The sequence below is a fragment of the Charadrius vociferus genome, unplaced genomic scaffold (assembly GCF_000708025.1).
Source record: "Charadrius vociferus isolate BGI_N301 unplaced genomic scaffold, ASM70802v2 scaffold183, whole genome shotgun sequence".
NCBI lineage: Eukaryota > Metazoa > Chordata > Aves > Charadriiformes > Charadriidae > Charadrius > Charadrius vociferus.
Window position 1 is genome coordinate 3,536,496 of NW_009648250.1, and position 27,910 is coordinate 3,564,405.

Sequence of the window (27,910 nt, forward strand, 5' to 3'; positions counted from 1 at the left end):
ATTTTTAAAGTCAATGGAAGTCTTTTCATGGTTTTGAGTATGGTTTGGATAAGGAAGTTTCCTACCTAGCATTATGTCATCAGTTTAGCCCATGGAGTGGGCACTGATGTAGTTTCTACAGCAGAATCTCTGTTTCTGGGAAAAGTGTTGGTAAACATGCAGTAAACATACTGGAACTGAAAAATGAAGTTCAGCTTCTACTGTTTTATAGACTAACTTTGTGCAGAATGTCATCAGATGAGGAGAAAAGCACAAGTCCAGTTTTGCCAAAAGACTCTGTTCGGGGCAGTTCTGTTTCTTCTGATCTTCAGGTAGGAAAGAGGCAACCTTGTTTGGTTCACTGTCATGGCATTTTATTTGGCAAAGGGTAATTATGAGGAAATTAACAAAACTGTATCTTTTTTTATATTTTATATGTGCAGGAAATAATTAAAATGTTAGTGAAAAGAAGCAAATTAGACAAAAAAAATGTGAGATTAAAATATCTTTGCTTGGATTCCCTTTTGGGTGTTTCACAGGACATTTTGATTTATGTGAAAATTATTATCTAAACAGCAACAAGTAAAATAGTACAGTTTTCTTGCCTTTTTTTGGTGTTATTTTATATGTGTGTTGAGTTTGACACAGTAGGATAGAAAGCCATTGTTTCTGAGGGATGATGTGTAACTATTTTAGGCTTCTTCCATGATATAAGAACTGAATTTTTTTAAACGGATTTTTTTCCCTTGGAGTAGGATTTTGGCCAAGTTAATCTCAGAAAGGAAATTATTAGTATTTTTTTTTCTGCACCAAATATGCCAAGATACGCTGGAACTTTAATGGTGGGGGTTTTTCCTTTTCTGTGCTCAGCATTCTTTCAGAGAATGCAAAGATACTGGATAAAGTCTTTGTCCTGTTCTTTTGAAAGCAGCAGTTTTCATCCTTTAATAATTGATTACTCCTATTTGACTAGTGGGTGTTTTTTTTCCTTTGATAGGATTCTATCCAAAACAGGCTAGTTTTGACAAAAATAAGTTTTGCTAGAAATGCATCTCTGCTTTTGTTACCTGGTAGAATGTGCATATGTAGCAGAAGCACTATTAAATTAAGAGGTTTCTTCCTTAACGTGGATTGACTTTGTCCCTTTTAAACTACCTGTTTATGGGCAATTCAGTTCTGCAGTCTGTATGCTTCTCTATTTGTGGTCACATGTCATAGATAAGTTTTCTTAATCTTTGTTCAGCAATAGTAATTGGTCTGTGTTTCCAATTCCTTTTGTAGTTGGACAACAGGATGAAGGCATTGTGTGATAAATTTTGAAAAAACAAAATTTACTTTTATGATCTGGTTGATAATCAAGGAGGTACTAAGGCTGCCTTGTAGAGAATGATTAAGTAAACTAATATTAATGAATGACGGCTTTGCAACCAAGACACATCTAGAATAGAATAGAGTAGTTCCAGTTGGAAGGGACCTACAGCGATCATCTAGTCCAAGTGTCCGACCAATTCACGGCTGACCAGAAGTTAAAGCATGTTATTAACGGCACTGTCCAAACACCTCTGAAACGCCGAGAGGCTTGGGACATCGACCACCTCTCCAGGAAGCCTGTTCCGGTGTTTGATCACCCTCTTGGTAAAGAAATGCTTCCTAATGTCCAGTCTGAACTTCCCCTGGCGCAGCTTTTGAACAATTCCCACGTGTTTTATCACTGTGTCCCAGGGAGAAGGGCTCAGCACCTCCCTCTCCACCTCTGCCCTCCTCAGGAACCAATGAGGTCGCCCCTCAGCCTCCTTTTCTCCAAACTAGACAAAGCCTCCTCAGCTGCTCCTCATAGGAGTCTGTTACTGTCGAAGAGAAGAACACTGGGGTCACAGCTGAGCAGTAGGACTATTGACAGGGAAGTACTCTATTCCTTTTAGATAATTTTGAAAGGCTTCTTTTTTGTTGTTTTTTTGGGGTCCTTTTTGATAATTTGGTGCTTTTAAATAGAGACCAGATTATTACATTTTCCTTATAGAAAGAATCCACCGGCTCTTAGAGGTTTTCCATATGCTTACAATTGAATTGTGCAAGACTTTGTCTGTTCAATCCATTCTTTTTGTGTTCTTTAGTACCCTTGACTGCAATCCTAAGGACAAATGCTATGCATCATCTGTAGATTTTTCTAATGCTTTAAGAAGGAAGAAAAAAAAGCCCTGTGAATGCTCTTGTGCTATTTGCTTCCTGCAACACTAATTTATTTACTTCTACAAAACCAAGATAGTATACATTAAATGGTCAAAACTCCTCTAAACTTCAGGCCTTGGAATTATATTCCTGTAGTTTTATGCTCTAGCAAAATTTTGTAGTTGACATAACAGCTTGAAAGATTTGTTTAGAGCAGAACAAAGATAGTAAGTAAACAAAAAATATATTGTTAATTTTATTTTATTATGCTTTTATTTGAAATGTATTGGTCAATATTACATTCCAGTTGCATCGTCTTTGTTATGGAATATTTAAGGTTGAGATAATACTTTAAATCAGTCAATGTTGCTGTTTCTCAGTCTTACGTATTCTTATTGCAGTCTGCAGGATTTTTTTTGTGCGTCTAAGTTTTGGCTTACAATTGGGATAGTGTTTGCTTGGATATTTGCTTTCAACTTCACTCCAACAGTGTTGTAATACTGTAATTTATAAGCATTTATTTCCAGATTTTTCACTGGATGCTGTCTAATGAAACTTTCTGTTGGTGCATAAGAGTGTGTATTCATGCACATAGTGGATTCTTTGGGTTTTAGTAAGAGTGTTAGAACTTGAAAGACTAGATAAATTTCCTGCCAGAACTTGATATCTATATTTTGAGTGCTCAGGATGTCTATAGTAATACAGACTGTGTGCTAGTGATTAAATTGGGTGACTCAAAATGAGCCACCTGCCTGCATTTCTTACCTACTGTGTCACTTGAGTTGGATAAGGTAATCGTGGAAGCAGCTGGATCAGCTCTGACTGAAAACTAACTTGTTGGACAGGGAAGAATTAGTTTTAAGTTGCTATTTGGTCACATGATCTCTTTGAAGAAGACAGAGAAGTGATCTAATGTCTTCTGCACAATCATTTAATTTAGATGAGTTAAGGTAAAGACCAATATGTTGGCTTTTTTACTCTACGGAAATTGTGCTGCAGGGAATTTTGTATAGTTACCTGTAGTTCCTGGTTGAATAACTTCATCTGAAGTTACCTGTTTTCTTCTTGTGACAACTGATAAAGTCTAAACTGTATTTCTTCAGAAGGATATGAAAAAAATTGATAACTTGTTGATTCACAGCTAGCTATACCTTTTACTTGGAATGTGATGCTTCCTTTTGCTTATCAAACAGATATGCTATGTATTTGTTTGTAATTATAAAGCTTCATATGCATTTATTTAACCTTTTAGTTTTAACATGATAGATTAATAGGTTAAGATGGGAAATGGAAATCTGAAAGGAGAATTCAGATAAAATGTGCAAAGCCTGGCTTCTTAAATTCTCTAATTAGTTGAAACCTACATAAATGTAAGGGTTACATTGAAAGTTTTAAAATACTGTCCTTTTCAGATGGTAGATCAAAAACATATTACATGTAATTGGTATCTGTAACTGATCGTTTTCACTCTGACTTTCCCCAGCTTGAAGAGCAAAATAATTTTTCAATTCACAATTGGTTTCCAAAGTTTGACCTCATTGGGTTACTAACCAGAATTACTAGGATAGTATTAAGTGAAGAAAAAATGACTGCTAGTGGCCTGGTTTAGTACTTTCCAACTGGCGTTTTTTTTCCAAATGTTTAATTACTGGTTTTGATCGGTTTCAGTATTTAACTGCTACTGGAATTTTTAAATTAATTACTGAATTATATGTTTAAGCTATAATACAGATTGTTCACAATTTCACATAGAACTCTAAATAATTTCATTCTGAAAATCTGTTTAATTAGGAGATTTCAAAAAAATGCTAAGTTAATTGGTGTCCTTTGGTACACAGTATAACGCCACATACCAGTTAGATTGGTTTACAACTTTTTAACAGGAAAGCTTCTGCATTAGTTACATACAGGCATTCCCTATACTTATATAATTTAAAAAATGCATAATAGAAGGTGAGAATAATTAGATCTAATCTAAAGAAAATACTGGATAATCAAACATCTTTTGATGATTGGCTTTAGAACTCTCACTAAAGAAGTTGTAATGTTATTGAACATGAAATGTGACTGCGTTCAGTAGCATCTTTGTCATGGCTATAAAAATACATATTTCTTTGCAGTAATAGTAATGCTTAGAGATAGTATTAGGTGATTAATAGCTTACATGATCTGGAATATTTTTTTTCCATTCATGTTTTTGTTTAAGATACCTATTACAGTATCCAATTCTGGCATCTAGCAAGGTATTTCTGTGTAACTATTACGGTGCATCTTGTTCTAATTGGAATGATTGTGAACATGAAACAAGAGGAAGACGAATTGTAGTCATGGTAGGAAAATATCTCATTTTTGCAACTTCAGGGGAAATTTTCTTAGTTTTCACCATAATAAAATTAATAAAAAACCTCTCAAAAATTATTAAACTATTTCCACTCCTTCCTACATATACCTAGTTTTTAGAAACGTAGTTGTAGTTTTATAATTATTTGTTATCACTTTGTGACAGGATGAATATGAAGAGCTGCTTCGTTATGCTGTAGTGACTCCGACGTTTGAACAGCGTGTCTTGAAGTGGTCAGAACCTGCTTCAGAACTGAGAGCAGGTGGCAGATTTTCAAGTGTAACGGATGATGCCATTCACCATAAGACACCAGGTAGTATGGAGCATATGTGTTGAGGTAGTATGCATTGAGCTTACAAGAAAAATGAATTTTTTGACTTAAGTTTTCTGATAGCTTCTGTTTGAAAAACATACATAGCTCATGTTGTGCACAATGCAAACGTACCAATAAGAAGTTTAGGAAGGCATATTCGCTGAAGGGTTGTCTCTTCGACATCCCTTTCAGATGATAGTATTGATGTGCTGACAGTTCTCTGTGTTTTGTGATGCGGATGTTTAAAGTGGTTGGTGTAATAATACAAAATAGTTGTAATACACTTACAGTATACCTCATCAAAATTTGACAGGTCACAGCTGGTTTTGCTTATACCTGTGCTGCCATGATAGATAAATGACTATTTAAAATACGAGTATTTGGAAGTAAGAGTTACCTTAAAAGGGCTGTGTGTAATGACTAATTATGTCACTACATGAATGCCATTCTTGCTCTTTTAGTTCAATTACTCTACTCTAGTTTTACTTTATTGCTTGAAATTCAGGACTGTATAAACTTAGTGTCTTGTGATGCATTGGTATTTATGGTTATATGTTTACTTTTGTCACTAGCATTTAGATTGATGAAGCTGTGTTAATTTTGCTTCACAAGAAATAGTAAACAATCATACCAGTATTATTTCTTTACTAGGGAGTTTAGCTTAATCTGGAAGAACTTACTTTAAACCAAGTTCTATTCTTTATCATGCTATTTCATGTTAGAAATATTTACCAACAGTTTTCGTTTCACTAGTATTTTTGTGACCCTTGATGGGTTTATCTCTGCTATTTAGAGAAGCATGGGATGTAAAATGTCTAGATACTTTTACTACTAGAGACTAAGCAGCTTGACGTGCTGCGTAAATCTGGTGCTAATTGTTGTCTTGGCATAAATGTTGTTCATGGGTGTTGTATGCAAGAATTCTCGCCATGCTGATGAGAGCTAAATAACTCTCTGCTAGCAGGAATTTGCCAGTGCATTTTCAAAGGGCAATGCATATTCTGAAAGTTATTTATTTCACATGAGGAAAAGAATAATGAGTAAAAATAAATCTGTCATCTTAAACTGTATGTTGTTTTCTCCGGAATATAATGCGGTCTTAGTAAGCTGTCAGTTACCATTTCATTAACACACATTAATACAATATAATAAAAAATTATCTAGAAACATGTTGTTTAAATGAGGAATGCAATTAAAATGAGGGAGGTAGTATTGGTTATGCTGTGTATCCTTCCACAATGAGTCTGTGCAGTGGAGTTTAGGTATGTTCAGACACCCAAGCCAGTATCTCTTTCCAGTATGCCACAAGGAGAAATGTTTTAACATTTTTATATACTAATGGAGAGTCTTAGTTGTTAAGGACATCACATCCGTAACTTTTCCCCATGCGAAACTAGTGTGGTTGGCTGTTCTTCTGAATATCAGACTGCCATAGGAAATGGAGAACGGATGATTTTGAGTTCATCGAAAGCATGAGAATGGAAGTTTGGAGAGAGAGAATATTCTGTAATGGAAGTAGATCTGGAATTAGAATGTGAATAATAGAAAAACTTCTGCCAGCAGAAGAGTTTCAAGTGCAGCCTTTGCATTTTGTTTTTACATATTGAAGTTTATTAACTTGATCCAGTGTAGTTATGTCCTGTGTGGGACTTTTACCAAGTTGCATAAGAAATCAGATCAATAGAAGCTGCTGGTATTTTGTACTGTGGCAATTATTCTTGAACAGTCAAATATTGTAGAAAAAAATCCACTATAGTGAGAAGTATGCTTGCAACTCCTAGAATGAGAGCAGTTGCTTGGGATTTAAAAAATTATGATAGAAAATGTTTTGCTCAGGGGAATAAAGCATCCTCATCTTCTATATCAGGTTGAGGTATCAAAAATTGCAGTCTGATAGAGTCAGCTAAAGGTAACATTTAAACTATTTGTGATTTTTACAACCAAAGAACATTCTGTGGCTATTGTCAAGAGTCCAATATTCTGACCAAGTTCTTTTAGATACTGCACATGAGGAGGGTTTAGTCTTCTAGTACTGGTTTACTTGTCTGAAGATATTTGCTGTTACGGGACCTTGGTTTAGCAGACTGATACAGCAATATACTGAAATTGCAATGCAAGCACATGTCAAAGTCCATTTGGTTCTCTCAAATTTACAGGTCAGCATACTCTGAACTTTATTTTCTGAGCTCAAAACAAGCACATCAAGCAATGGCTCGATGACTACAGACTCGTCTAACATGTGAATTCACTAATTTATCCCTTAATTCATGAGGTTTCTAACTCACAAGTTCTCTAATTCATAACTCACAACTTATAGCTCACACACCTATGAGCAAAATAGTTGCCTAACTGACAGAGAGTGCTCGTCTTTCCTTCTCCGTCATAGTGCAGGACTCCCCTGTATCACACAAGGAAGCACGAAAGCCTCAGCAGTCTGGCTGCTTTTAGATGTGTTTCAAAAGCTTTTTGAGTAAGTGGATGCATTTATACCTTGAGCTTGGAAGTTTGGTCTAAACTCTTTCTGTAAATTAGTGGGTTCTGAAGGAACTGCCAGACAATCAATGTGGAAGGATTATGACTGCAGGAGACAGTGAGGTGCAGGTGATAATGGCTGTGTTATGACCTGTAGCCCTTCTATCCATCATGTGCTGCCTCATGCTGCTCTTGCCTTGGCCTATTGGCACAACTCCCAGGATACACCAGGCCTTAGCAGAAGCTTTGTGTAAACCAAAATCTGAGCAGGAGATGAGTGAATTGTCACAGCATGGTAGAGTACTTGTAATATACAGTTAGCTCGCAGAACAAATGTGATTCCTGTTACCAGTCTTCATATACTAACCATCATGACACGGAGCATCCCCAGGTGCCAGGAAGGACTATGTGGGTTAAAGCCAGCACAAGCTTATTGCTCTGTTGAAAGTTCATTTTGCTGGTTGCTCTCAGTTTTTAGGCTGTGTTGGGTTGAGCCAATGCTTCCCACTGGCTAGCACAGGAATGCATTCATGTTTCTTGATTAACTAAGGCCACTTACACAACCAGCTGATCCACTCAACTGGTATAGCCATTTATGAAAACAAAGGCCGCCATCTGCCCTTCCCTGTGTTGAGATAAGTTCTTTACAACAGCTGTGGTCACTCCCTGTATTCTTCCCTGAGCTTCAAGAGCATAGTGCTCATCTCCTCTGAATTGTCTTCCGTTGTAGCCAGCTGTTGATCAGTCACGCTAGCAGATTGCCAGGATTCAAGTACGCTTGCAAACCTCTTGAATTGTAGAGCAGTTCAGGTCAGCTGCTGGGAGCAAAAGGGGAGTAGAAAATTTCAAACCCAGCTATGTGGAATTCTCTTATGGAGCAAATTCTAGTTCAAGTCTTGTCCCCAGTGCTCTCTCTGCTTAGACTTTTGTCTCCCATTTTGTGTGGAACATTGTTTTGTGAGGGAATATTTGTGATGTGTGATACTGCTGTTCATAAGAAAGATCAGACTCGAAACACTAGACTTGTGGGGTTTTTTTGGTAGATGACTGTAAACTCTATTTTCAGTCATATCTGTCTGAAGATAAGATCTTAGCCAGCACTGTCTTGCTGTCTCTCTTTAGCTCTGTGAGAGGGGTTATGCTCTTCTTTTTTCTTTTTCTAGGGCTGAACACGTACCCTATGAAATCTTTATTCCTTTTTACTGTCTAAAGGTGTGCAATAGAAGTGAGAGAACAAATTTCCATTCCCTTGGTTGCTTCGGTTGAAATATTTGAATTGTTACCTTTTAGTATGCTTGGTATTGCCAAATAAGAATAGTCATTTGCAAGCTGTAGTTAATTGTCATTGAACAGGGGAAAGAAATGCGCTTATACTTGATGGTGATCAAAATTTTGCATCGCAGTTTTAGGTATTGCTCATTACAAGGAGCCATGTATTCCCCTCAGTAATAGACACTGAGATATTTATTATCTTTGCAAAGGGCAGCACCTTGCAAATTACAATTTGTGTTTTATTTTCAAAATGAAAAAATGGTTAAAAACAGTAAACAGAGTACTCTTGGTCTTCTGGAGAACTGAGGCAAGAAGAATATTTACGTGTTACCATCATGCTTCTGTTTACTACACATGATAAATAAACTTGTGGTGCTTTGCTGCTTTATCAAAGCGTAGGTCAAAATGTAACTATGTCCTGTCAGTCTAGGAAAGAGATATCTTATATCTCCTTAAGACAGAGCTTGAAACAATCTAGTTGTAAAAAGATTATTTCAATTTTCAAAAAAGGATCTAACCAAAATCTGTCCAATCTCTGTATAACCTCTAGTACTGATGGAGAGTGCTTGCATATTTGAGTGGTGTTTGTCAGTGTTAATGCCCTCAGAATACTTTTTTTTTTTCCCCCCGATACTAATAACAAGGCTTTGGATGAGCAGTGAGAAAGTGGTTAAATTCAAGTGCAGTACTAATACCTCTGATACTGATCAGACAGGATAGATTAGTGGGTTGTTTCTGAAGGACAGTTAATTTTTTTTGTTTATCTCCATTCTTTTGGCATTGCTACATGTGCATACTAAAAATCAGGCTCTTTGACATTTGTTCTTTCCCTGTCCAGCTCTAATGCTGTTGCTCTGCTAGAATAACAAAATCATAAATTATTAGGGTAGTGTGCTATAACTTTGTAAAACAAAATGCATGTCTCTGCTGAGTATAGACTTAATACCTAAAAGTTTGCTCTTCTGCAGGGGTTCTCAAGATTGCAGTGTCTTTTCCCCTTCTCCACATGATGTAGGTCTTAAGGCCAACAGTTTCCAATGCCATGTAATGCCTTCTGAAATGAAGTTCTGTTTGTGGAGTATTGTTTGGTCTGGCATTTTGACTTTTTCCTCAAGTTTTTGAAACTGAAGTGAATGTTTCCACTATGACGGTAGAAGTCTAGTTACTGGTAATCTCTATTTGTTGCAGTAAATTTAATTATACATAACATCTTCACTAAAAGCTTCCAGTCAAATAAGAAAAATAATTGGAATAAAACATGCTGTACTATTCAATTCAATTCAATGTCCAAATGCTTTTAAACTTTGAAACCTAAAACTTAATTTCCTGTTCTTGTTGCCAGTTTAGTTGATTAAATTTGAAAATGACTAAGACTGGAGCAGTGAGTTATTTGTAGCAAAGATGTGTAATGATGACTCATACCCAAACAGTGGGAAGATTCCTTCTTTTCAGGCTACCAGTCCTCAGTATTGATCCATTAAACTTCTGAGATTTTTAAAAAACCTGCACGTTTTAGCAAATTGCTACCCTCAGCTTGGGCCACTGATAGCAAATCATGTGTGAGAACTGTCAGAGCTTATTTACTTAATAAAAGCAGAAAAGTCAGAGGAACACAGGAAAAGGAAAAAAAAAAAAAAAACCCAAAAAACAATAGTACTGGAATAACAGACATCTGGAAAAACAGCTAATTTCATTACCTTTACTATAAACAAGAAAACGCTCTAGAGATTTGTTGGCGTAAATGCATGTGAGGATTATTAAATAAAGTACATTTTTATACTTTATCATAACCAAATGGTTCCATGTCCTTCGTACCTTAGTGCATTGTAACTGAATGTCATCATGTAATGCCGTGGATTAGGAATAAGAATGAAATTAATATGTATACAACTAGAAAATTATGGTAATACTGGAAGGCCAGGATAAATTACATAAGATGATGATAACATGTAGCAGATACACTCAGTGGATTCAGTGAAGGTGTGTCCTATGGTAAATGAGAAAAATGGAAGCTAAATTAGGATAATGTGTACACAGGGAGGAATAAGGGGAGGGGAGTGATGAACCTCTCCTGTGAGGACAGACTGGGAGATTTGGGGTTGTTCAGCCTGGAGAAGAGAACACTCTGGGGAGACCTTATAGCAGCTTTCCGTTATCTGAAGGGGGCCTACAAGAAAGGTGGAAAGGGACTTTTTACAAGGGCTTGTAGTGATAGGATGAGGCATAATGGCTTTAAACTGGAAGAGGGTAGATTTAGGTTAGATATTAAGAAGAAATTTTTCACTCTGAGGGTGGTGAGACACTGGAACAGGTTGCCCAGGGAAATTGTGGATGCGCCATCCGTGGATGTGTTTAAGGCCAGGCTGGATGGGGCTTTGAGCAACCTGGTCTAGTGGGAGGTGTCCCTGCTCATGGCGGGGGGGGAGGTTGGAACCAGATAATCTCTAAGGTCCCTTCCAACTCTAACCATTCTATGAACTTGTAATACTACGATCTCAGACTATTTTAATACACTGTTTATATGTCAGACTATTTCAATATGCTGTTTTTATTGGTTACATTTTGTTCTGGTTTTTTTCTTTGCAAACTGTGCTGTGTAAATCGGATATCTTTGTAATCCAAGCAAATAATAAAAGTTTAAAAGTAAAAACAAACCTGCACGCATTTTACAGCAATGTCACAACTAAAGGAAGAACACGGTGACATGCAGGAATGGGGAAAAAGTGGTGAAGGACAGAACTGGGAATACTTGACAATAGTAGCATTGCCAAATATTTCATATTGTGAAAGGCCAGCCAGAATCTTCATTAATGAAATTAGATGTATTTCAAGTAGCGCCTGGGTCATCTGTCTAGCATCTCATATTTTTTTTGAGATCTTTACAAGTAACAGATATTCAAATTCTGCCATTAGCTAAGCAATACTTCTCTCATTTGCAGGAAAAACCATAACAAAAGGCTAGACCCTGATCTTAATATACTGGTGTGGTTGGGAATAATCTCTTTATGGTCTTCTGCTTATGTAATGGGGTAGGGAATTTAGTCTAGTGTGTTAGATGGGGCTTCTTTAGCTCAACCTGATTTTATTTTATGGTGTGTAGCTGTATATGACCTTAGGAAAAACACCAAAAAGCTGTTGTAACTTCCTTTGCATCACAGGTCTTCCTTATTTCCTTGTTTGGAGCATGATTGTAGTAGTTGCAATTCAACCTACTTGATGGGGGGACTGGTATTAGCCAGAGTGCTCTTCTCACTTCTTTTGTACAGAAGACCTAACAGTGACAGTAACTGTAAAAGACTGTCAACCATCAGGCTCGGCCTTGAATAAATTAGAAACATATGTTTCCAGTGTCTGCTGAAAATAGTGCTTTGTGACAAACAGTAAAGTTTATCTTTGTGTGCTTGTAACAAAAAATAGTACCCATCCACTATGAAACCAATTGTACACACAATACTTGTTTTCAGAAGTGAAGACTAAAATGTTGGAGGTTTCCTCTCTCCATTTATGAAAGGAGAGTGTTCTGAAGTTGTCCTGATTGTTATTAATACAACTAATCTGCTAATCGCTTTTCTTTCCAAAATTTTATTCAGTTGTCAACTTGAATCACAAATTTTCTGTAAGGAATAACTAAGTATGAAACAATATTTAATTTCTTCTGTTTACTTAAATATTAACTTCTTTATTCTTAGCTCATTTTTTTTTCTTCCCATCAGTTGGAACTCAAACACATGCCCATTTGCTTCTGGATTAATTTTTATTGCAGTGGTAGTTAGCCACAGCACCTGAAAGTGAGGTCTTATTGAGTATAAGGCATTATATAAGTTCAGAGTAGATACTTCCTTTCTCAAAGAGTTTAAAATCTAGTTAGATAAGCAAATTTAAGGCTGCAAGGAAAATGGATGCAGGTACATACCAACAGTGAAATATGCACACAGCTTGTGTTGTGAGTGCGCAAAGGAAGGGCTGTGGCCTCAGGAGTTTACAGTCTCATTAAGGAAAATGGCAAAAGTTTTTATGGTTTTTTTACCTGAGATGTTAATCAACAAGAAGTCTTTACTGAGAGAGGCTTTTTGTTTCTGGCAATGCTATTTTTTTGCTACTTGCTGTGGTCATCCTCTTTAAAATGAAATTACATTAAAAAATTGTGTTCTCTAAAGGAGCAGTAGTTTTCATTTGACTAACGTTACAATAGGACTGTTGGTTTAAATATACTTGCATATATTTGAATTGCGTTGTTTGTTTTACATGGAGACAGGAGGTTTCTGATGGCATAAATTGTTTGGGGGGTTTTTTAATGCTTGGCTTCTGACTTCCATTCAGAATGCACGCCAGTTAGCCTTTCCAGAGTATCAGTCCTTATTCTCTGTTTCATTTTTAGTCTTAATATCGATGAAGGAGCCTTCTGAGGCCAATATGGAACGAGTTTTCCCCGTTCTTTCAGAAGAGACTTCTTCACAAGGGTCCACACACGGTCCAAGAGAAATCGATGAAGCCATGGTGACTGAATTAACTCTACCCGATGAAAAAGTAACTCAGATAGAAAACATACTTGATCTCTGGAGTGGAAGTCTTAAGGTATTTGTTTAGTATGGAATCCTTAAAAATCATATATGAATGTCAGTGTGTTGTGGTATAAGTGAGAGTGCAGGAAAAGTTGCAGTGTGATTTCACTGGGAAATGGTGTTTTTTCTTTTGATTATTGTTATGTATTGCACATAAGAACTAAAATATCTTGTTTCAAGACCTTTGGAATAACTTTCTCCATTAGGGATGTTCAGGTATTATCATTCAATAGTTCATAGATATAGACGCCTGTGTAATGAAGGCATCACTGTAAATATTTCTTGTCTCCTTAATTGTTAAGTGTTTTAAGATAAAATTATTCTCTCCTCTCTAATCTTTTAACTAATTGCACTACTGTCATTCCTTTTAACTTTTCAGACAAATGTTCTGACTGAATTGAGAAAATGGAAGCTCAGTTTGATCGAACATCACAAGCTTCAAATGAGACAAGAAAAAGAGAAACATGCTGCACATGTGAGACAATTAAGCAATGAGATGGAAAACCTGAAGGAGTTGCTACATACTTATGAAATATCTATTGGCAGGAAAGATGAGGTAGTAATTCAGTTTCGTAATTCAACAGTTCCTCTCTTTTTAAAAATATCCACACTGAATTTTTGCGTCCATCTCTTCAAACAAAATTCTACTTGCAGCAAGTATAGAGAAGTAAATAATATGTTTAGACTGTATAGTAGAAAAAGTATCATTGTTACTAATAACGTTGTCCATAATAACAGTGGAAGCTTAACATGTATGCACATATTTGGCATTGTTTGCTTCTTAAACCTAGGGTCTATATCTGTTCCTTATTTATTTCATGAAAATCACACTGGCTTAGATGAGTCTAATAGCTCTTACACTTTAAAAGCCTTTAATTTTTCAATTTTTGGATTGGTTTTCTTGCATTTTAAATGGGCAGCAGTCTCCTAAATGTTAAACAGTCTCTATTTTAGGATTCTTAAGACTTGCACATTTGTACAAATTCTTAAGATTGCACATTTGGGGTCTCTGAGTTACACTTTTCTGCTATCAACTATCAACAACTTCAAAATTAACTAGAATTATGGAAGTGGATATAAAATTTTGGCAGCCCTGAAATCACATAATGTAATTGAATGCTCTTATTGCTGTCCTGACTTTTTAACCTTGTACTTGAGAACACTTAATGACGCTTGGGTTTCTAATTCCTATTTACCTTTTTTTTTAAAAAAAAAAAAATCCATTGAAGGGGTTAAAATATGGAGGAAGATGATGTTCTGTATCCATTTGGCAAACAGTCTAATCTTCAGACCAAGCAAATAAATATAAATGTTGTAACATTACAAGAATGGGATTAGTCTGATATCATTAAACATATGTGCAGAGCCATAGTTACTTCAGAATATACCATTCAAACATATCTTACTCTGTTAGATATCATTGTATATCACTCATGTTTAATGCTCCATAATTCTTGATGATACTTTGAAAGTGGTATTTTTTTTCTGCTATCAAAAACACTTTTTCTTCAGCCAATTTTATAGTTCTGTTTTTAAAAAAGAAATAAAAAATTTTCAATAGAAAATTATTATTGATACCACCTTAACAGTAGGTGGCAGTCCTTCCATGTATCACACTGTATTCATCAAAACAGCTGTATTCTGACATAGGCATAACCCAAAGTCCATCAGCCTCACAAATATTGTGAATACTGTAGATTCTTGTTTTCACATTGTAAGTCTCACAAATGCTTTTTAGTGGCAAAAATATACTGATTAACAAACACGGATTTAGGCTAAGACTTCTGGTGTGATCAACAGGTATGCAGCATCAATAGTTGATGTTTTATGTTAGTATATGACACTTTTTTACCAAGAGGAATTAATTTATTATATTCATTTCCTTTGCTCTCTATTTTCTTATTGATTTGTTGATGATTTATGCAAATCTACTTCTAATTTTACATAAATTTTTTGTTTTCTAGCTGAGACTACAGTTATTGTGAAACTGCAAAAAGTTAAAATTAGTCATATTTAAGCAGAGAAAAGTAGCTTATGCTAAATTTATTAACATACAGTGTTATGAACTCATTCTTAAAAATCTAGAGATGTATCAGTTTTAAATTCCTTTAAATGAGTCAAATTGACCTTTTTTTTGTTTCTGACTTTGATATTTTGAACACCTTAAAGAGACCAAGCTTTTGCCTAGTAATATTTCACTAAACGTTCTGAAGATTGGCTGAAACAGTTTGTATGAAATTCTGTCCTGAAACAAAATAGTTTTGTACTGTTTGCTAGATAACTTTGTTGATTTAAGGGTAAACTTTATTTTAAGATAATTCATTTCACTGATGTATGTTCAATAATAATGGCATGTAACATGCAATATAAGATATTCAGATATGTTAGCATACAACATCTTAGAATATTGTTCCTTACAATAGGAGTCCCAAGATTGGTCACTGTTGCCCATTGGAGTTGCTCAGGTGTTACTGATGACAGAATCTGGCTTAAGAAACTAGGCAAAAATACAGAGAAATAGTTAGTGATTTGATGTACCCAGTTTGCATCATGTCTGCCTTAATTTTTAATCAACGAACCTTGACTGTTTCTGTGTACTACTTAAAAAATATTTATAGATTGCTGGTAAAAGTCCCTCGTTGCATTCTGTGTCCAGCAGGCCATCTTGCCTCTCAGATGTTTTGATTGCTATAGGCCTATATAATATATTTTGTGAGAACTCTTAAAGATAATAACAATTCTTAATCAGATTTTTCTATTTCATTCTGTTCAGACAATTGAATAAGCTTTCTGCAGATAAATTGTTTCTTTACACTTCAGTTAATTAATAATTCACTAAAACTTTTAATATAAATATTCCTGATTTGTCAGAATTTCTTTGAAATGATTCTTCTGACCTTATGCAACAGTAACATTTAATTATAAAGAAGTAACGCAGAAGCCTGCAGATGTAGGATGAAATAACAATTCAGTTGAATTTTTCCTAAAACTACACAATGAAAGTGTGCCACAGTCTGAGTGTTGAAGCCACAGGAATTTATCTGCTGATTTGAACTCTGGTTATTGTTTCCTGCTTGATTAAAGTAAGGGGAAGATTCAGTAGAAAGCATATTGCTTTAAAAGTAATTGCTTTAAGTGAAAAATAACCGATGCATAAAGTACATTCTATTTGACATTACAAAGGTCATAGTTATTGAAATAGTGTTAATAAATATTTTTGCAGGTGATTACTAACTTGACCCAAGCATTAGAGAGGCAAAAGGAGAGAATAGAGTTGATGAGAAATTTTACGCTGTGGCGGATTCAGCATGTTAAAGCTAAACAAGAGGTATGTGCACAAAATAAAAACGTGATGAAAATGAAACCTCTGAACTCAAAAGGGTCAGAGTTGCTGTAGTTCCTGTTACAGATTGAAGAAATGACAGTGTTTCTGTTTTAATGTGTTTGACAATGTCAGGTAACAGTTTGAAAACATCAATGCTAAAAAGAATGTTGGTGTCAGAATACTCTCTGTCACAGGGAAAGAATCAAACCTGTACTTGTCTTATATTACTGCAATTACTGTGATCAGCTCACAGCAAATCACCATCGTTTACAGTATGTACATTTTGAAGTAGATAGTGTCTAAATTTCAAATACATTGCGTTTAACCAGTGGTATGATACAGTATCACATTTTTGGGGGAAGCCATTTTCACAATTAAAACTTCAGCTGCCCTTTTCTCTCACGTTGCCAAAATTTGAAGTGAAAAACTAGTGGCACACACAATGTTGGGCATTTCCTCAGGCATATGACAGTAAACAGTACTAAGTGAAGTATGACAGAAAACAAGGATCCCATGTCAAGACTGCAAATCTTTCCCATTCCAGGCTGTTAAAAAGGAGAAGCTGTATTCAGGACCTTTGTTCATTGGTACAGATTCCTGGCTAGACTCAAGTTTGTTTACAGTATCCAAAACTGCTGAAATACAGAGAGGGATAGCCTTTTCTGTTTGCCTTCCCTCCCATCTTAGAATTTACTAATAATTTGGAGTGTGGTTTTTACTCAGCTCTTTTTATTTTTCCTAAGTCATTTCTGAAAAAGTAATTTAATGTTGACATACCTTGTGTGGTGACCATTTTGAAATAGACTAGACAAATAGAATTGTCTTAAAGGACTTTTAAAAGCATCCTGAAGTCTAAATTTATTAAAAAGATAGGGGGTTTATGCTAATTACCTCTGGGACGGCAGGTTTTACATGGTTCCTGCAGTGAATCAAAATGTGCCACATACCCACTAAATGGCTTCACACATGCGTGGTTACACCATATGTGTAAGGTGGTTGTTTAAGTGTCATTAAGTTAGGAGTAAAAACAATGTTTTGTGTTACCTGGGAATTCTCAAATATGGCTCCTCATAATAGGGACAGTAACACTCTGTGACGTGTGTGCAGGAAGAACATTGAGCTGCTGAGGCCGTGTTTGTGTACCACAAAACTGAGCTACACGTTTGCGGCACGTGTAGCTCAGTTTAGGCATTCCTACTGTGGTCTATGTAATAAGTTGTAAAACCATCATCCACACTCTCGAGTACTTAAATTTTTAGGAAACTTGAAGTTGCATATGATGTGGTTATATTTGTTTCCTAAGGAATATGCAAATAGAATAGCAGACAGACAATTCCGGACAGCGCTGATGAAGAAAGTATGGGCAGCATGGCGCTCTCTTAGTGAAGAAAAATGGAAAGAAAAAGTAGCAAAAGCCTGCCAGTTAAGGGCAGAAGATGTCTGTGTTCAGCTCACCAATGATTATGAAGCCAAAATTGCAGAGGTAAAATAAGGTGGTTTTTTTTTTTTTATTCTTTCTTTCCCTTACTCCGCCACCCCCCATTCCTCCAACGTATCTCTCAGCAAACTTGAAAAACGTGAGGGCTTTCCAGCAGAACAGAGCTCCCAAGTACACAAGAAGATCTGAGGACATCTAAGATCTCTGCTATGGTTTCTAGATGTGACTTCTTTTTTTCTTGCGTCTGATGTAAGATGTTGCTGATCTACACACACACAGGTGGAATAACTTGGACTCTTGCTGAAATGAGACAAATCTGTATTTGCCCACCTATAGGGACAGTATTTGTTTTCTAAGAGCACAGTGTTAATATTGGCTATACATTATGAACTCTTACTAAAGAAGACAATGGAAATAGAAGACCATTATTATTATGAATTATCATGATGAGTACAATATTTTTGTCCTTTAACAGCTACTCTATTAAAGGCTGAATTTAAGTTTGGTTTTGCCTTCAACTTGCCAACTAAGATTGTTAAAGAATTTTCAGAGCTTAAGATAAAGTTATCAATGTGTGCATTGGTGGACAGTAAGTAAATAAAGTTTTAAAATAGATACTTTAAAAGTTTTATATTTTGACGTTAAACCTAGGGTTTTAAGAAACAGGCTTACCAAATGTGGCTTACCAGCACAAGAACAGTAAGTAGTGAGTTACAAAGGTAACTTGGTCTGGTTTTTCTCGGCATTTTTAGTTCTTTACACGAGCTAGGAAAGAGAGATTGTTGATGACAATGCAACCTATGCTTAAATAGTTTTTTGGGAACTCTTATTCTTCTGTTGAGTGAATGCATGGTCCTGTGGAAGTCTAGCTTGTGCCAGATGCTTAACTTCTAGAAGACAAAAACTTGCAAGATGAATTTCTGCGTAGCTGGTTAGGTAGGGTCTGACAGTCCTTTTGAATGCACTCTTGGCCTTGGTATACTCTAGTAAAAATAAAGTGCTGTAGTGCAAATAAATGACAAGTAGCTGTTCTTCTCTCCTGAACCAGAGATTTTGAAGTGAAGATGCTTGTCTTTGTAATCATAGTAGGTGATTTGAATTCTAAAGCTGATCGAGGAATGTGCTTGTAGTTTGCATTCAGAAGTGCAAGACAGCTGTTTCCTTATTCTCTTTCGTAGCTAAGTGCTACTTTGGAACAGACAAAAGCTGAGATTCTGCGACTGCACAGTGAAAGAGAACAGTATGAAGACACCATGAAGAAAGCCTTTATGCGTGGTGTATGTGCTTTGAATCTGGAAGCAATGACCATGTTTCAGGGCAAGGACAGCAGGACAGATCCTGGTCAGTATAAAAAGCAGCTCTAATGTGGAGGGGGTGGGTCCCGTGGTGGTTGCAGAGGTGTTTGTGGGCACATGAGGACTTGTGGGAATACAGAGTTTATCAAACTCTTATTGCTTTAAAAAGTCCTGTTGAGTATGTTGAGAAATATTCTGATCCTGAACTTTGTACTGCTGTAGTTGAAAGGTGGAAGATGTTCTTTTCATCCCTTGTTGCTGGGAGGGTGGTAACCTGCAGCTGAAGGCTGAACAAGAAGCCAGGGATGGCAGACTTCTTAAAATACTATGGAAGATTACCCAGAATTCTGTGAGCACCCAGGTTATTGGGAGGTGGGCGGAAAATCCTGGAAAACCTTCCTCTGTTCTCTGGAATCTCATTTTGCAATGAATCTGTTTTTTCCAGGCAGCTCTCCCTTCTTTCTTAGTCTTGCCTTTTAATGCAAAAAAGGGCAAGTAAATCTCTCAGGTTCTGTATTTAGTTGGGAGTGCTCTGCCAGAACAGGAAACACCAATGTAATTATATCAGCAGCACACTCGTGAAACTTGTGCAGCTACACAAGAAAGAGCTGCACACCCTTACTGATGTAATGAAATCACCCTCTCAGAGTGAGACAGCCTCTAGCAGTAGGAGCGTAATCATGCTGGTGCAGCAGTGTACATTAAAGAGAAAAAAGCTGTGCCAGCTGAGTGTCACAGCTGTATGTGTGGCTTAACAACCAGCTGTACTGGCAGCAGCAGTTGTTAATGGCCTTAGATGAGTAACTTCAGTTGCTGAACTTAACAATCTTATAAGTTTCTGAGCTACTTCAGAGAAATTACTCCCCAAAAATGTAGATATGAAGAGGAAATAAAAACCTGAAGAAGGTGTAAGAAGGTATTTACCTGAGCAGCTGTCTGAGCCTGTTTAAACATATGTGGTATTTGTGCAGTTGCTTAGGAAACTCAAATATGACATTGGCTAAGCACAGTAACTGTGCTTAGTAAAACCATAGGAACAGTATTTGGGGAAGGTCAAGAATGAATGTTTTTCTGAAGATACGGAGTTTGGCAATAAAAGTTACATGGCATTGCCAAAGGACCTTATTTTTCACAGTGTTATAAATTAAGAACTACTCTGTCTTGAAGCTTTATCTTATATTTGTTTATTGTTTTCCAAAAACATGCAACAGACAATGGGTCTCCCTAATAATGATGGGTAACTGAGTGGTGTGAAGTAGGAAGGCATTGTTTCTGTAAACCTCTGAAGAAGAGGGTAAGTAGGAAGGAAAGGAAGAAAATTAAAGCTGCCATGACCAACTGTGGGGTTCATGAACCAAACATTTTGCTTGACTTTTACCATGAAGCAGCAGGTGATACTCTACACAGGCACGATACCTAGAGGTTTTGCTGTGCTGGCCAACACTGGTGTGCCTGTATCCAACCTTCTGGGTGTCCAGCATCATGCTTTTTAATTTCCTGTGGTCAGTGTAGTCTTCATCAGGCTTCATAACATCTCACAGTCTCTGTTGTCCGTGGTCCCATGCCTGCCATCTTCTTCCAGTGCCTCTCATACCACCTTCTCCCCTGCCCCAGGGACACTATCTCTTTCTTGGTACAGCCAGACAGTGCTCTTAATGAAATTAGTTATTTAATATGACTGTACAAGCATTTATTTGCATTCTTCTTCAGGTATAACAGAACAGTGATCAGGACATCAGGGGACTTCAAGCATCAGATTAGATAATTGTTGTTATTTGTTCTAGTTGTAATCTGTGGACATAAAAGCTTCCATGTGTCAGTCAGTGATTTTATATATACATATGAGCACTGCAGTGCCACCTACTGACGCTCGAAATAAAAGCAGAATTTGATCCCTTTACAGATTTATTATTATTAGGTTATTATATACATCATAATTTAGGTTATTAGTAGTGTACAGTTTAATGTTGTAATCGGATCTGATTGGTCTGTGACTATGTGTTGGTCCTATCTGTGCTTAAGTTTAAAGTGTGTATACATACATGTATGTGCAGAAAATGCATATTCTGGCATACTTTCACTCTTGAAATCTTGGAGTATTGCACCGATTTGAACTACCTTCCTTATATTTTTTCTTACTTGCTTCAAGAGAAAAACAAAGAAAAAAACCAAGCAATACAACAACAAAAAAAACACAACTACCACATGGTGTCACCCTAGTCCCTGGAATGAGCAAAGTTCCCTTGTCCTGGAACTGCTGCTAGCATCACCTGCTTCAGAAATAGGAGAGTAAATAAGAATACCTCTCTCTTCTTCCTTTAAGGAACTTTATATTCTAAAGGAAAAGGCTGAAACTGCTTGGAAAAGATATTGAGCTTAGGTCTGCAGATCTGACCTCCCCAGGATGTCTGCATTGTGAGACAAAATAATCTTGGGCAGATTTTGTACGAGCTTACCCAGCGGGTGGGGGGAGATGAGGGCTCTAGGGTGCCCATAGATCATCCCAGCCCTATGGCCAGGATGTGGCCAGTGTCCAGCCATTGCATGTGGAAATGAGATGCTGCTGAGCGTGATACTTGAAATTTCAGTACATTCTCAGGAAAGTTAAAATAACATTTTATTTTACTGACAGTGAGCCGCCTTAAGGATCTTACGCCCTTGCAGAACGGGCATAGAGATGGCCTTTCTGTATTTCACTGCTGTCTACCTGAACTGGGTTTTGGCCCTTAGCATGAGAGCAGTGCTTGCACACTGGATTTCATATTGGCAAGCAATACAGAGAACCTCGGTTTTTTGCACTGCAAGTATGTGACAAGCACCACAGGGATTTTAAGGCATAACACAGAAACAAGCCCCTTGGAAAATATTATTTCCAAGCATCTGAAAAGAGAGGTCAAATACAGGAATGTTCATACACACACACACACACACACACATACACAGACATTTATAAAGAACAGGCTGATCCTTGTAATTCGATTATACAGAAATCCCAAAGGAACAATAAATCTTTTACTGTGACTTACGTCTTTTTTTTCGCCTCAGGGTGTGCTAGATTATGTGCTGATCCCATTACTTTGTGTTTCTAATAATAGATGTAGGAAGTAGGAGAAATGATAATGGTACCACTGTTGCAGGAAGGCTACCTCCTTCACAATACGATCTGCCCTCACCACCACCTCCAGCAGCAACTACTCTTCAGCTGGAAGACATGGTAAGCATGTAGCTGTAACAGAACTGTATTTGCTAGTGACAAAAATGAACTTCCTTGGTTGGAGCTTTTTAAAACTAAATGTCATAACCCATGAATTGAAGGAATTGGAAGACAGTCTAAATGTAAAAGAAACATATGGGTATGTTCAGACTGTATTGTGTAAATGAAGTGACTGGGGCACAGCTGGGACTTGCTATACTTTCATTAAGCTCTGTTTTTTATTTTAGTGAAAATGCATTACACTGATGAAGGCAAGGCCACTATAATGAGTAGTACTTGCTTTCTGAGGTTCTTTCTGGAAAAAAGCCATTAAGAGGTAGTTTGGGTTTGGTTGTTTTCTGTGGAGTTTGGGGGTTTGGTTTTGGGGTTTTTTTTGGGTTTTTGGGGTTTGGTTTTGTTTTGTTTTTCAAAAAAACTAAGCTTAGTATAATTTGAAAAGAGGAAAAGCTGGCTTGACTTGAAGCTTCTTTTTTAAGAGTGTAACATATCTAGACACTAAGGGAACTCAGCTTATTGTGCTGTCATGTCAGCTTAGCCAGATCATTACCCAGTAGCTTGGATGTTCTAGACCTGCCCTGGAGTCATCCTGAAGACGTTGCCACTGTAAAACAATTTCACACTAGAGTACAGGTTACAACAGAAAAGATATGCTTGCCTCTCTTCTGATTTTTCATTCTAATAGTATCAAATGTTATTCACATTGTTTCTAGAATTTTTAGACAAATATTTTTAAACTAGCCAGAAAAAAGTAAACTAGAGAAAATATCTGAAAAGAAGTTAAATTTAGAAGTGTAATTGGAATAGTCAAAAAACTATCTAAAGGTAACACTGTATTTTTAGTTATAGCCATTCTTTGTAAACTCTGGTTTCATTCACAGTTTTCTACCCACCTGGGTCATGCAAGCACTTCTCAGACCAGGCTAGATTCTGATTCTCCAGCAATTGTCACTAGCACAGCTGCAGGATCTGGTGTGGCATCAACTCAAAAACTGGTAACATGCTAAAATTAACATTTTTATTTTTTTTAGGCAGACTTAAAATAAGTATTAGTTTGGGTATCATTATTTCCACATTTTTCAGAGCAGTAGTTGAGGAAACTGTCATAGAGTCTATACAGCTGTGTGAAGACACTAGCTTGCAAATGCTCGTTAATGTTACAGAAACCCATTTATCTTAGGAGCAATTTTAAATGATGTTTGGAGGGGGAAGGGAGGAGCGTGGCAAAATGAAGAACAGAAGAGTACACATATACTTACGTATAGCACAACAGGACCAATTAGTGTTTCACATGATACCATTTTGTTATGGAAAGAATATGCTTTGCTTTAGCATCTTGGTGTTTGAAATGTCTCTCTCATTCCTGCTTATGTATTTGTTGCTAAACTGTCCTTTTTACTGTTCTCAACTGTCTTCTGCATTGCTCTCCTTTCTGTTTCCCATCTGATACAGTTTGCCACCAGCTGTCAGAGAAAGATGCAGCATTTTACTGCATGGAAGTGTTTTTGTATCTGCTATGTCACTGCTAGAAAGACTTTCCAGGGTGATGGAAGTACCTGCAGCAGTCACTTGAGTATGCAGCCAGTGATCAAAGCTAAACTATCCGTGTTTGCTGATTTTTGTCAAATTAGCCTTACTGCCCTCAGGATAAAAGTCACTTGCTCAAAATGCTATCTCATACTTAGAGTGGAAAAAGATGGAATAAACCAGGTTGCAAGTAGGTGGACCAAATTCAGTCCCATATAACGTAATGGGTTACCTGCAATGTCCCATGTTCTGTTTAGGCACATGGCTGATAAAACTAAGCAGACATACTAGAGCATTGTAAATATTATGCTTGGAATTTTTTACCAACTAGTACTTAATTTATTTGCAGCCCATGGCAAAAGTAATAACATCTGCTCAACAGAAAGCAGGAAGAACAATCACTGCTCGAATCACGGGTCGAGCCGATATGGGACAAAAAGCCAGAATTTGTGGTAGTTTAGCAGTGATGGGAGTTGCTCCACCCATGAGTTCAGTCATTGTTGAAAAACATCATCCAGTCACTCAGGTAAGTCAGAATTATGCTTGTAACAGTATTCTTATTATAACACATCTGGTAGTAGTTTTAAGAAAAATGACCATCGTGAAGAAGTATTAGACAAGGCTCAGACCTGAGGCCTGTTTAAAATAACAAATTGTACTGTCTTTGGGCTGGGTAGAAGGCACTGGTGAGGAGAGGAAGTAAATATTGCCACTTTAATCTATTAGTCTTGTTTCTGTAGTAATTATTTCACATGTATTCACAGTCTTGGCTGTCTCTTGGCCAGCTCTTCCATGAGTCCTCTTCTTTGCAGAAGGGATCAGCTGGTGCAGCAACGTTTAGTGTCATCACCATGCAACCACAGTTTAAAGACCAGCTTCATGGTGTATAGCAGAAAGAGTGACTGAACCACAGGTGGTAGAGAGATAGATTAGCCTGAGAGGCTAAGCATAGCAAATTATTGGGAGGAAAATAGTAAAACCCTTGTCTGGAGGTAATCAAATTCATCAAGCCTGCTGCTTGTTGTATTTTGAGTCCTACTCCTCCCATTTATCCTGAAGAAAACACTGAAATAAGTGCATTAATAGGATACAGAGAACATATGAGAAGACTGTAAACAGTGGCCTAAATGGTTCTATGCTTTTAGACCAATCTGAGCAAACAATACTTTGAACTGGAGGTGTATGAAACAGTTGAAGATGTTTTGGGGTTTTTTGTTATATTTTAACCTGTGAAGTAGGATCTGAGTTTTCTCTGCACTATCTGAAAGTCCAGTTTCTCTTCAGTGATACTGCCAGAACAAGGAGAGCTACATCAGACCCCTTAATTTGAGCTGGAGTTACTGGTAACTGTCTGTGTGAGGGATGTTCTGCTTTCACTCATTTCCTGTGGTGAATCAGAGCCCTGTGGCAGACTGCATATGACTTTCAAGAATTTAGGCTCCTAAGCGGAAATTAATATTTAAACTGTATGTCCTCAGGGGGCTAGAGGTTTGGCGTGAGACTTCTTTCATTAAGAACAATTTCTGGATTCAGATTGTGTGACCAGTGTGACAAATAAAGTACCTGAACTACTGTACCAAAAACTGACTTTTAAAAATGTAATAAATGTGACAATCCCAGAGATATATTCCATATACTCGTTCTGCAAATAAATGCCCAAGTGGAAGGCAGTCAGATGGAAGTATTTCTCTTGAGATAATTTGACAGGGGAGAGAGTTTACCTTGATTAAAAGCAGAATGACTACTGTTTATTGTAGTAACGTGGCTAGTTTTGCAGGGAGAAAATTCATTTTTAAATGCAAACCTTTTCCTTTCAGAGACCAGGGACCTTTCTGAGACTTTCTCATAGCAAATACTGAACTTCAAAAGGAAGGTTGGCATGATTAAATTAGGACTACAGAGGAAAATTCTGAACAATTTGGTAAAAAAAACAAACAGACCAACCTTGAAATCAGATTGAGGTGATGAAAGTTCATGGTACCTAGTTAATTGGAAGTTTAGCCCTGTATGTTCTAAAAAGTATACTACAGATAAGGAAGGAAAAAAATTACTTATTCTGCTAAACTAACCTTTCTTTCTTTTTTTTTTTTTTTTATTTCAGTTTGCTTTATTGCAAATCTTTCTATTTAAACTACAGGTCACTTAAAGGTATTTTAATGGGAATTTTTTTGTACTGTTAAGTTTTTTGATGTATCTGATTACTTTTCAGCAAACTATATCCCAAGCCACTGCTGCTAAATATCCTCGAACTGTGCTCCATTCTTCTGGTTCTACCAGTGTGAGACCTGCAGGACAAGTTGGACGAATGCTTCAGGGCCAAACTCATACCAGTGTTCAGTCAATAAAAGTTGTTGACTGAGTGAATCTTTCTCACTGATGGGGGATTTTATCAAGGTACAACTTAAACCTCTTCCCAGTCTTTTCAGATTTGATGTAGCGAGGCCTAAAATATGTATCATGTTTTTACTGTTTTTTAAAAAATATTTTTTCAAGTAAAGTGCTTTTATAGTAAACATCTGGAGGGGAAAAAAAAGAACTTGAAATGTTGTTCTACCTCCAAACTATTTGCAAACTTATTTTATTAAGAGAAACACTTTTTATTTAAGGAATCTTTTGCACACTTTTAAATAAAGGATAGAATGTGATCTTTTTTTTTTTGTCTGAATCTCTTTGTTTAGTCCCAATGTTACTAACTTCTACTTTCAAGTGAAAATTAAATTTATTTTTGTTACATATGCTTTTAGTTGCCTATGTAACTAAGTGTAGTTGACGTGTATTTTAATTATATCCTAGAACAGCATACTCAAATGAAGAATAACAGGGTGGTATCCTTCACACCCAGGATGCAACTTGGGCCAGGTGAGGTACCAAGTCCACCAAATTGTTAAACATTCTTATTTTCCAAGCTAACGTTGCAGAACTTGATGCATACCTCTCAGGATCTGATAATTTGTGATCGCAGATCCCTAATTGCAAAACTTGAGGATTTATCTGTCTGTTCTTCATATTCCTGTGCTGCTCTGCAGCCATGTCAAAACAGGTTGCACACAAGAGGGCAGTTAGGCGTAAGACTTCAGACTAAGGTACAGATGATCATCTGTTTAGTACAAACAGTAAGATTCAGTACAAAACAATGCTAGCTATGCATAGATAGACAGGGCGATTCAATTCTTCCATGACATGATGAATCTATTGCTATTTTGTTACAGGGAAGGCTACAAAGATAGAAATTTTACATAATTTTTCAGTTATGAAACATACTCAATAATGAGAAAACCTTTAAACGTGTTCAGCAAGACAATACCAAATATTAGTTCAAGACATGAACACGAAATAGTGAAATAATTGCTAGATGTGTTAAGTATTAAATATCAAATCTTCTTTTTAGAGTATGTATACAAGTTTGCGCCATGATAGAAAATTCTGCAGCCAGCCACACATGGTTTTAGACATCACACTTTGGTGTATTTTAACTGCATAAATCAAATGCTGAAGAAGAAAGACTTGTCATAATCCTAGCACTAATTAAACAAGAGAAAAGCCCTCCTCAGACAGGAACACTAATCCTAGCAAGACTTTATAAAAACCTGAATCCCAAATGAGGCCAGGTGCCAACCTATTTCTGGAAGTGTTGATTTATACACATAACTTTGTCTTACTAAATTTAATTTCTTTCAGGTAGAAAACATCTCATTTACATTTCATGTTAAACACAAAATAGCTTTATTTGCAGTTCCAGTATGGAATTAGTGTATCAATGTTAAGCCAGCTGTAGAAATTGTAGGGGGGTGGTTCTTGCTTAGCAGTATAGTCATAAATTACCAGTCAGCCATTCACTCTTAAATTCCTTAGATTGTTGTATAGCACGCATATGAGAAAAAACTAACCAATATTTCAGGACTGCAAGTTCTTCTAGCTTGGAAAAACATGTAACTTCAAAATGGGGTTTTGTTTCCAGAAAAGTTACTACTTGTATTTGAAAGCCACTTTCCATCTGGCATGTAAT

At 36.6% G+C, this 27,910-nt stretch overlaps 1 protein-coding gene across 1 annotated transcript; it reads left to right on the top strand.

Moving 5' to 3' along the window:
• The first annotated feature begins 227 nt into the window (after window positions 1–227).
• POC5 (POC5 centriolar protein) lies at window positions 228–26,503 on the top strand. The gene is made up of 12 exons (XM_009884251.1): window positions 228–311; window positions 2,676–2,723; window positions 4,655–4,802; window positions 12,925–13,121; window positions 13,488–13,664; window positions 16,332–16,436; window positions 17,737–17,916; window positions 19,050–19,212; window positions 22,262–22,380; window positions 23,259–23,372; window positions 24,254–24,430; window positions 26,114–26,503. The coding sequence occupies exons 1-12, from the start codon at window positions 228–230 to the stop codon at window positions 26,261–26,263; spliced, it is 1,662 nt and encodes a 553-aa protein (XP_009882553.1). The 3' UTR covers window positions 26,264–26,503.
• Window positions 26,504–27,910: the final 1,407 nt, after the last annotated feature.

What these genes read in the sequence shown, in the direction of transcription:
- POC5 (XM_009884251.1), top strand. Translation starts at nt 228, where the DNA reads ATGTCATCAGATGAGGAGAAAAGCACAAGTCCAGTTTTGCCAAAAGAC. An exon ending in CTATTGGCAGGAAAGATGAG is followed by an intron (nt 13,665 to 16,331) that starts GTAGTAATTCAG and finishes ATATTTTTGCAG; the next exon opens with GTGATTACTAACTTGACCCA. An exon ending in ATGTTAAAGCTAAACAAGAG is followed by an intron (nt 16,437 to 17,736) that starts GTATGTGCACAA and finishes TTGTTTCCTAAG; the next exon opens with GAATATGCAAATAGAATAGC.